Source organism: Copadichromis virginalis, linkage group LG6 (genome assembly GCF_057382275.1).
Source record: "Copadichromis virginalis isolate Kocher_CV1m ecotype Utaka linkage group LG6, C_Virginalis_male_GT1.1, whole genome shotgun sequence".
NCBI classification, from domain to species: domain Eukaryota; kingdom Metazoa; phylum Chordata; class Actinopteri; order Cichliformes; family Cichlidae; genus Copadichromis; species Copadichromis virginalis.
Genome location: NC_140623.1, coordinates 28,918,676 through 28,928,324, shown reverse-complemented (window position 1 = coordinate 28,928,324; position 9,649 = coordinate 28,918,676). Strand labels below are relative to the sequence as shown.

Here is a 9,649-nt window from a genome sequence, read left to right as displayed (position 1 = left end):
GTATTTTTCTGAGAGCAGGAACTGTCAAACCTAATTTGATGCCAGAGACCAGATGCTAAACAACTTGAGTGGTTTTGCAGCTTTTCTGTAAATCGTGCCAAAACCACAGATAAAACTAGGCATTATGTGTAATCTGGTCTAGACAGCAATTAAGTACAGGATAAAACTCAACATTACTAAGCTGCAGTGTTGCCGGCATTCAGGGAAGTGGAGGTCTGAGTCTCACTTTTGCTTTTGCTTTTTTCGGTGGATTGTGAGACTCAATGATTTTAAGTGTATCGTTCTGTGTTCATGTATTGCATGTGTGTGGATGTGCATACAAAAAGCCTAAAGCCAGATTACATAGAGGCTAAAATATGAACCTGTTGCTAGGGGGACAAATTCCCACTGGCCCCAAAGCCTCAAACATCAGATATAGGTGAGTATTTGTAATTCCATATTATTTTATATTATTAGTCATCATTCCTATTTTTAATATCTTTATATTACAAAGTAACAATGACACTTTATTGTTGAATATTTGGAGGAAATCATAAATATCAGATCCTGTCATTTTTACAGATTATAGAAAAGAAAAAAAATCATCTTAAAAGCAAATTTGCACTCTGTTAAAATTAGTAAATAAGTCAAATTAAATGCCATAAAAACAATAGAAAAACAAGTTAGGATACAGAAAAGGGTATGTCATAAACAAGAAATCAAAAAGATCACCAACTTAGCCAATCTGATTTCCTCAGGCAAATCATTCCAGAGCCTTGGGGCTAAATGTTTTAACCTCTTATTTTTCAGCAGGGCTCCTTGAACAGATAAAACATCTCTGTCCAAGGTTCTCAAGGCACATACTGGAGCATGCATTACTGAGAAGTCGGAGATGTAGCTGTGAGCAAGGGCAGGAAGGGTCTCAACAAAATCAATAAAATCTGAAACATACTGGGAGCTTGTGTAAAGAAGCTAAAACCAGAGTGGTATGATCACACCTCTTAGTTCTGGGTAAAAGCCCACTAGCTTTTGTAGGTCAAAAGTTGTAATCCAGGGTCAATAAAAACACGTCAAATGGTACGTGTGTCTTTCAGCAAGGTCAGGGTTTTGAAATATTTCTAAAATGATAAGAAAATAGTCTCCAAAATTTTCTTTGGCTTAATATTATTATTTATAATAATCTGTATTGCTATAGAGTCAGCACCAGTGCTGTCAGTCCAGTTCAATGGGTATTCATGCAGTACAGTATCATTTAAGCTATAGTAATGCAGTTCAGTCATGGCAGCTCAGTTACTCCTTTCACTTGCTTTCACTTTGTACTTGACCAAGTAATAAACAGATTATGATTGAAGAGGTGAGCCTGTGGTTCCTCTGGGTACCTCATCGCTCTTTGTCTCTTCAGTGATGCTTTCAAGTGATTTCGACATCTTTATTAATATAGGCTAAACTGAACAAGCACTGCATTTTTAATATGCTCAAATCTTACAATATTACATGTTTACAATTATTTGGTAACCATAAATAACATGTTAAACAACAATTTGGGTGCTTTCAGGGATTTTCAGGGAATTTAGGTAAGGTAGTTTATGTTTGTGTGTTTCTCATTTTGTCAGTGTTAACTGATTAAGACAGCTGATATCTCAAGCGATGAATAAGAAGCGATATCACAAGACTGACAGCTGCCAAACTGAGTTGTCCTCATACTTGCCATTAGCCTGCAGCCTTCCTATTATGCCTTGCTCTCTGGCTGTGAACACCTGCTGAACTTGAATTGGTAGAATTTAAACCACTAGATAGTATGTTTGAAGGTAATGCTTGCTTATGACCTGCAAAACAAAGACTTTACCTTTACATATGCACAACTTGGTGCTCACATAGTCATGGATATAGAGTAAGTAGCAAAAATGTGCATCCGTGACAACTGAATCTTGAAACATTACCGCAGCAGACAACCTAAGGACTATATTAAAGTGGCTTAAACAGTAACCAGTTAATGGGCATCTAGATAAATCCCTAAGAGAATAAATGTTTTCCTTTTGTAGAAACAAGTCTAATGAAGTCATTGTGTCGTACATGTGCATTCAGAGGGTGATGAAACAAGCCGACCAGTGCTGACTATCACTAGGCTCACCTGTTATTGCACAATTGCTTCATAAACTTTATTAGATTATAGCCGGTGTGTATTGTGCTCATAAATATCCATCAAAGATGTTACCTTTTCTCATAAATTTAGAATTTAGAATTTAAAGCATAGATAGAACAATAAAGAAAAATAACACAAATACAGCAGCCAGTGAAGAGTTCCAGGTACTTCATGCAAACTGCATTCATTTTGCTCATGACCTGCAACACAGCTAATGCATACTGTAAAGAGTTTTCCTTCCGTTCCTTGCTCTTGCTTTCTTTCTCCGTCAAACATGGAAGAAGATTTGCAAAGTTGGACCACTTATACCTGACTGCAGCACTTAGCTGTGCACAGTATAAGTAGGAGCAAAGAGGAGCTACACAAGTAGAAAGCAACAAAAAAACAACTATAAAGTATAATAACAATTAAAGATTTTCTCATCTTGCAGCCAGACTGTATATTCTTTTTGGGCAACAGATCTCTGCCTGGGTTCATTCACATGTGCATGTACTGTGCATTTGCAGCAATAACTGTCACTAGACCTTTTTATTTCTTCTCAAAAATATACATTAAAAAAAGTAGGTGCAATCAATTTAAATTCCAACAAAAGTAAGTGGTGCATACAGAATGGCAGTAAGACCCACTCACTCAACACTAATGTTCACACTCAGTGATGCTCTTTGTCACCCTTTGTTACCCTGTGACTGTAACACACTGGGTTCTGTAGAACTGTAGATTTTTAATGGGTAATCTGACATCTGTGCAAAGGCAATATTTTTATAACTAACTACGGATATTTCTAAAATTGTGGCATCTACTTTCACACTGACTCGAGGCTGAACTTTTGGTAAAAGGTCAGTGTGACCTCGTAAGTCTTTCTTGCTACAACACAAGCATCGTTATCTTGGATTTTACAAAAACTAATTTAACACACATTTCAAGATTCACAAGATTTCCGAAATGGTGAAGCAAAAAAACTTCTTTCCTGGGACAAACATATATACTCACCAGCTGCTTTATTTTATACACTTTGCTAATACTAGCTTGGTCCCGCTTTGCTTTCAGAGCTACTTTAATTCTTTATGACATCAATTCAACAAGGTGCTAGAAACATTCCTCAGGCATCTTGCTACATATTGACAAGATAGCTTCACACAGTTGATGCAATTTTTTTCTCTACATGCATGATGAGAATCTTCCATTCCACCACATCTGGTGGAGGCCGTTTGAGTACACTGACCTCATTGTCATTGCCAGGAGTGTCAAAATGATTGGAGATTCCTGGCAAACTATCCTGTTGTGAGCAGCCATCATAAAACAGGTACACTGTCACCATAAAGGGATTAACATGGTCAGCAACAGTACTCAGGTAGGCTGAGTCCAAAATTGTGACAAAAAATATTCTCACACCATTCGACCACTAGCAAGCTGAACCACACTTTCATGCTGTCCATGCCGAATAACACTTGCGGACCAAGCAACATTTTTCCAATCATCTGTTGTCGAGTTGTAGCCTCAGTTTTTTGTTCTGAGCTGACAGGAATGATTTAGTTTCAAGGTTCAACTTGTTGGGTATTAAGAGATGCTCATGTCTTGTATGTAACAAGTGGTTATTTTGGTTACTTTTGCCTCCCCATAAGGTTCATAAGCGTTTTATCTAGAGAACTGGATACTTTCTCTTTTTTGGACACCATTCTCTGAAAATCCCAGAGGTGGTTATGTGGGAAAATCCCATTAGGTCAGCTGACCAATTCGTCTGGGACCAACAACCAGCAAGTTGTCTGAGTTGTTGTGATGTGATTGGTAGATCAGATATCTGTCAAACATCAGATATTTGTTTTGACATGTAGTTGCAAAGGTGTACCTAATGAAGCAATTGTATAAAAGGCATCTTGATTTTTGTGTATTAATTCAATTTTTTAGCTGGGTTACACAACTGTGAGCAATATTTCTCCTTTTTTTTTTTTTTTTTGCTCTTAGCAAATTGGTAGGAAAAGTGAGCACAGAGTCAAAATTAAGATTGATGCGTAGAGATCCAAACTAAAATTTATACCACACAAGCTTTAAGTTCGTCCATAATGAAACCATATCAATGAAATCTCATTATCATGTACACTTTCTGGACATTGACGCAGCCTTTTAGGAGATACTACACGAAATTGTGCAAAACACCAAATATATATTTGTGATAATAAATCTTGCAACAGGCAGAATTTATTAGCACAAATGATGATAAATCTTTTAATAATAAATCTTTCATAAACCTCTTGAGTTTTTTTTTTACTCGCACAGTAGGCTTTCATTCATTTACTCCTTCTGTTTTCTTTATTCAGCAAAACAAGAAATATAGAACACATGAATAGTGGTTTTGGTCTTTTTCTGCTGAATACAAGTTATGTATTGTTATTAAAGCTGGAAAACAGTATTTGCCACTGATGTGCAAAATCACTTATTTACCATCTCTGTGCCCGGTTAAGGTAAGTGACGAGTGGATGTCAGAAACTTGTCACTTTCCCATGATGATATAACAGCTTTAAATAACATGACTCATTACTTTACAGTGACACACAATGAAGTCCTTAACAGAGTGAAAGTGGCTCTTCACACCATAACAGCTTACAATAAAGCATTTCCCCTGGGGTTAGATGAACAGAATTAAACAGGGATAATGACCCCATGGGAAAAAATCTATATCAGAGATGAATGCAGCAAAATGAAGCTACAGAAGATTGCTGAAGCACATCAAAGAAAGTCAGACAATTCTCTGATTGTGGTGGCTTTTACTGCTTTATGAATAGGTCTTCATTTTGTCTCATTTTTGTCTGTTCTTTTTACTACTGACACACTCACACACACTCACACAGAGAAATACGACACTTCCTTTCCAGCCTCACTGTTGTTTAGATTTCAACACCACGCCTTTCACAGGGATACGGCTTCAGCCTTCCCGGTAATTCCACTTAAAAGTAATGATTAACTTCATATCTTCTGAAGTCTGAGGCGGCATATGCAGAATTTATTGACGAGCCAAAAGGACTGTGGGACCACAAGCTCTGAATAAGGGCTCAGGAGAAGCAGCAGTTCTCGAGAGGTCATTTTGGTGAACAACAAGACTTAACAGACATCTGGTTAATGAATCCAGCTTTAAGGTCAGCTTTCCATCCTGTCTGCAGGAAAACACCTAGTGTGCATTTACCGAGAGCTAATTAGGTTTGATGGTTCTCTATGTTACAGAGAAATGTGAAAGATTTGACAATGGGATTCACAGCATTGCACACGCTCTGGCTTCTGACTGCATTTGCTTTTACAACACAAGGTATGTGAAATTACTAAACTATACTAAATTACTATAAATTAGTATTTGCTGAGTAGAGTTTGAAATATCTGCGACAACTGTTTTGCAGCTTTGGATCATATTAACTTATCTGAACTATAAATTTAAATCTAAGTTAGTGTAAAAGGGTGAATATTCTAATAAAGATGTAATAATGGTGTGATGGCGTTACCTCCTCCAACTTTAAGACACAAAAAAACGAAACATGAAACATTTCTTTGTCTGTATCGTTATCTGCAGAGTTGGTGAAACTAAGAGTTAGTCCCAAGATTACCGCAGAGTGTGGCGAGCAAGTTTCCCTCAACTGCAACACATCCTCGGTTCATCATGGAATATCAATCAAACTTATGCAGTGGTTCAAAGAGGAAACACTTTTGTGTTCTGTGGACAGTAAAGGGATCACTACTGAACTCCACAGAGCATCTCTGAGTAACTTTACCTGTGAATATGAAGATGGACGGCTGTCGCTAATCTTCAAAAAGATGCTCCCTCCAGAGAGCGGAAAAAAATACACGTGTAAGCAACGCTCCAACAGAGGAGCACTCAATGAATCTACTAAAGTGGAGTTACAAGGTCAGAGTTCTTCAATTAAATTTTCCTATTAAAGCAAATTATAATATTGCAGAGTAATATGTTTAAACTTCTTAAACTTTTATTACAAAACACATTTTTACTTTGCTTTTGCATTGCAGTCTTCTTTTTTGCCTCTGCTTCCAAATTTACCAGAACACATATCAGACCAAATACAAAGAAAATGCATCTAAACACAAATGTTAATAATTAAGCAAATGTTAAGCAAATGTTTCCTTGTGATTCATCTGACAGCAAAAATTGGCGTAGGATTTTAATAGTTTCACGCGCTAAATGAGATTATTGAATGATGCGGTGTGCGTCGAGTGCATTTTAAAACTTTTCTCGTGGTTTTCCCTGCAGAGTGTGGTGGGATCGTGGAGGGTAAATTAACGACCACGGGACCTGTGTGCACCTTCAAGCAAGTCTACCCAGACGGAAATGTCCACTGGTTCCACGGCTCCCGCAACCTCTCAGATGGATCTCTGAAACAGTACACCGGAAAAAGTGTGGACGAACAAGGCTGGCTTACTATCCACAGTTACCTGGAGCGGAACAGTTCACACGGGCCTTACAACTGCTCCTTGAAGAGCACCGTGTCTGACAGATACATCGCAAGTATGTTGATACAGAATCCTAAACCCCAGAAGAGCACTAGAGGAACACACTCCAACGGCAACAAAATTACAGCCCGGGAAAGTACCAGAACAATTTTTTGCCTTTTAATCTTACTTCCAGTTATATTTAAATAATGGAATTCCCACCACACGGAGTGTCACCAGACATAGGGAATGTGGGGAGGCATGAATCAATGATTAACACTGATTAGAAGCAACAAGGTACTGAGACTTATGGATTTTTTTGTCAAAACCAGGGCGTCGAGAATCAGATTAAGTGAGTCATCTTGCGTAATCCAAAGGCTTATCTTTCTTCCTTTGTGCTATTGGCTGACATGAACGAGAAAATTACACACCACAGTGAGGTGATAAGAAGACAGCCAGTAATCATAACAGTATAAAATGTGTTGTTGTTTGGCTTCAATAGAGGCTAGGAGAGAAATGCACAGTGGTTTCACGGATCTTTTTAAGAACACAAGGAGATGTTTAAATGGAAACACTCTCAGAGAAAATGCACTTTCTTATAATTGCTAAAGTGATTAAAAACTCTATACTGGTTCAGTTTAATCAGCAGCTATAAACCTTTCCATGGATGTTTTTTTTCTCAAGCATGTCCAGCACTGTCATCTGTGTAAAAGTTCTCTATGAATGAAGACCATAAAAGGCTCTTTGTTAGATTTATTTCAGAAATACAGAACTGTCATGTAGCAAACCCCCTTTTCTTTCAGTCAAGCAATAAATCTGTCTAGAGTTTCTGGACAGATGCTGCCCTCTGGTGATATGTGCTGCTAACTAGAAGTAGCTGCTTTAGGAACCACTTGGGAGCAATAGGGCTGCTCGATTATGGCAAAAATGATAATCACGATTATTTTCACTGAAATTGAGATCACGATTATTTGACGATATTTATTTAACCCTTTAAGACCTACTATAGAACCAAGTCCACCAGAGCTTATATTTTTTTTTTTACATGCTGTAGTGCCATTTGTGGGAGCATTTCAAGTTGCTATACATCAATACAACTGTTATAGCCCATATTTTAATAATATGTATGCATTAAGTCCATAGTAATTACATAAATTGCAAAAAAGTGCAATAAACTACAAAAAAAATTGAAAATCGCTTTTGTTTTGTTTACATATATTTCTACTTGGAGAAATTTAAGAGGCTTATCCCTCAAAACTTTAAATACAATAAAGTTGCAAAAAATAGTTTACAACAACAGGAAATTTATTTTGAGTGTCTTCATAGTTTTATTTTGGAGATACAGCAATTTTTATATACTGCAGGAAAAACAAAAAACAATCCTATGATGCAAATTTGCAAAGAAAACAGCAGGTGCATCATTTCACTGTGGGAAGTGTTACGAACAGCTGATAGGATCGGCAAAGCGTGTTTCTGGAATATTATGTTTTTGTTCCTGCAAGCGCTTTTTATGCAATTTTTGCAAAGCTATATGTGGAACGAAACCGTGACCGAGGACAAGCTGATGGCATCAGATGTAAGTACAACTCCTCCGGTTTCATATGCAAAACAAATTATTGCGCTAGCTTACACGGTTCAGGTTCTACAGGGATTTAAAAATAGTTACGCAAAACGGAGCGTGCTGCTCTGACCGGCTCTAAAGGGTTAACAATGACTTTAAAAAAATAATATAAAATAGTGTGCAACACCACTGAAGTTTTTTTTTTTTTAAACTCTTTTCAACCAACGGCAGTCACTCTCCAAATAACTTCTGCTTAGTGTGGCAGGATGAATGTTATCCCTCGGTCCAACCCACTTTCAGCCTGGCCCATTAGGGGGCGCTGGTATAAATAGTGGCCATTTGAGTGTCTCTGCATTTGCTTGCCTGTGATCTCCTTTTTGGTCACCTGACTTCCTCGGTGTGGTAGAGATCGTTTGTGGGTTACTCCTCTAAAGTCTCCATCGCGGCTGGTCGTAGCTATAGAAGCCTCCTCTGAGCTATTCTGCTTACATTCTATGACCCGGCTTACTTGGTACGTAATCAACTTTTGTTACGCTCTCTGCCTTCTATTGTTCTTTTATAGTAATTATTTATTATGTTTCGCAGGAAGTGTGGGCCTTAGTTTTGCGCCAAGCTACGTGAACTGAAGTGCTGCTGTTTTGCCTTGCTGTGCTTTTACCGTCTGTTCCCGTTGTGAGAACTCTTTCCCTGCTGCTGTCAGCTTTTACAGTGGACGTCGGCGTGGACAACGGCCATATGCATGCCGGTTATCGGAGTCAGCTGGCGTGCATATTGATTGACTGTTAACTTATCGTCTGTGGACGGCAAGTTGGAGCAGTACGGCGATTCCGTTTGCTCCAGATTTTAGAGTTTTATTCAGATTGTATGTTGTTTTATTGCTTTTTGATTTGTAGTTTGGATTCTCTGTTACACCACTGGTGGGAGGCCCTTTTTCTAGCTGTAGATCACCAGTGTGGTCCTGCAGTTGGGTTATCCCCCGGTGCTACACATTAGTTTGTTGTAATATATTAACATTTTCTTTGTTTCTTTTATTCAGATGCGGAGTGCCGACGTGGAGGAGACTAGGGTGCCTTGGTGGTGGGATCCCTTGAGTGTACACACCTGCCTTGTTTAGTTTATTAGTGTGAGTGTGTGTGTGATAGTGTGCTGCACTTGTGTTTTGGGTGTGTTTTCTTTCTTTAGTTTGTGTGTGGCATCCCTGCCCCTCCACTGGTAAGCCTCAGCTCTGAATACCTTTTTAAGCATATTTGTATTTGAATATTTATGATTGTGCTTTTATATGGTGTTTTAAATAATTATTAATAAATTGTGAATTTGTTGATCATTGAACCTCGTCTCTGGACTGAGTATAGCGAACCTAAGTGCCTTTCTGGTGATTTAGTGTTACTTTCAGTATTCTCTGGGTGAAATTCCCAGGGTGGCGTTGTCTTTTTAAAACTGCAAAGAGTATTTACTTTATATCCCAACTTCGTCTCGCCACATTAGCTTTCCGAGCTTCCCTCGGGTCCTCTTAATCAGCGGTCTCCAACCTTTTTTGC

At 38.2% G+C, this 9,649-nt stretch overlaps 1 protein-coding gene and 1 long non-coding RNA gene across 3 annotated transcripts; both read left to right on the top strand.

The window, feature by feature from the left end:
* The first annotated feature begins 5,139 nt into the window (after positions 1-5,139).
* On the top strand, positions 5,140-8,317 carry LOC146708027 (uncharacterized). Of its 2 annotated transcripts, XM_085460911.1 has the most exons (4): positions 5,140-5,253; positions 5,339-5,420; positions 5,679-6,011; positions 6,372-8,317. In XM_085460911.1, exons 2-4 carry the CDS (start codon positions 5,360-5,362, stop codon positions 6,758-6,760), a joined length of 783 nt encoding a protein of 260 aa, XP_085317037.1. In that variant the 5' UTR covers positions 5,140-5,253; positions 5,339-5,359; the 3' UTR covers positions 6,761-8,317. The 2 variants fall into 2 exon arrangements, with proteins under 2 accessions (XP_085317037.1, XP_085317036.1); XM_085460910.1 differs by having other exon boundaries at positions 5,140-5,420.
* A 60-nt stretch (positions 8,318-8,377) lies between these two features.
* On the top strand, positions 8,378-9,440 carry LOC146708026 (uncharacterized). The gene is made up of 2 exons (XR_014920907.1): positions 8,378-8,622; positions 8,697-9,440. It is a non-coding gene; the product is annotated as an uncharacterized LOC146708026 (long non-coding RNA).
* Positions 9,441-9,649: the final 209 nt, after the last annotated feature.

Coding starts and splice junctions, on each gene's coding strand:
- LOC146708027 (XM_085460910.1), top strand. CDS start 5,330: ATGTTACAGAGAAATGTGAAAGATTTGACAATGGGATTCACAGCATTG. Junction 5,421..5,678: donor ATTTGCTTTTACAACACAAG/GTATGTGAAATT, acceptor CGTTATCTGCAG/AGTTGGTGAAACTAAGAGTT. Junction 6,012..6,371: donor TACTAAAGTGGAGTTACAAG/GTCAGAGTTCTT, acceptor TTTTCCCTGCAG/AGTGTGGTGGGATCGTGGAG.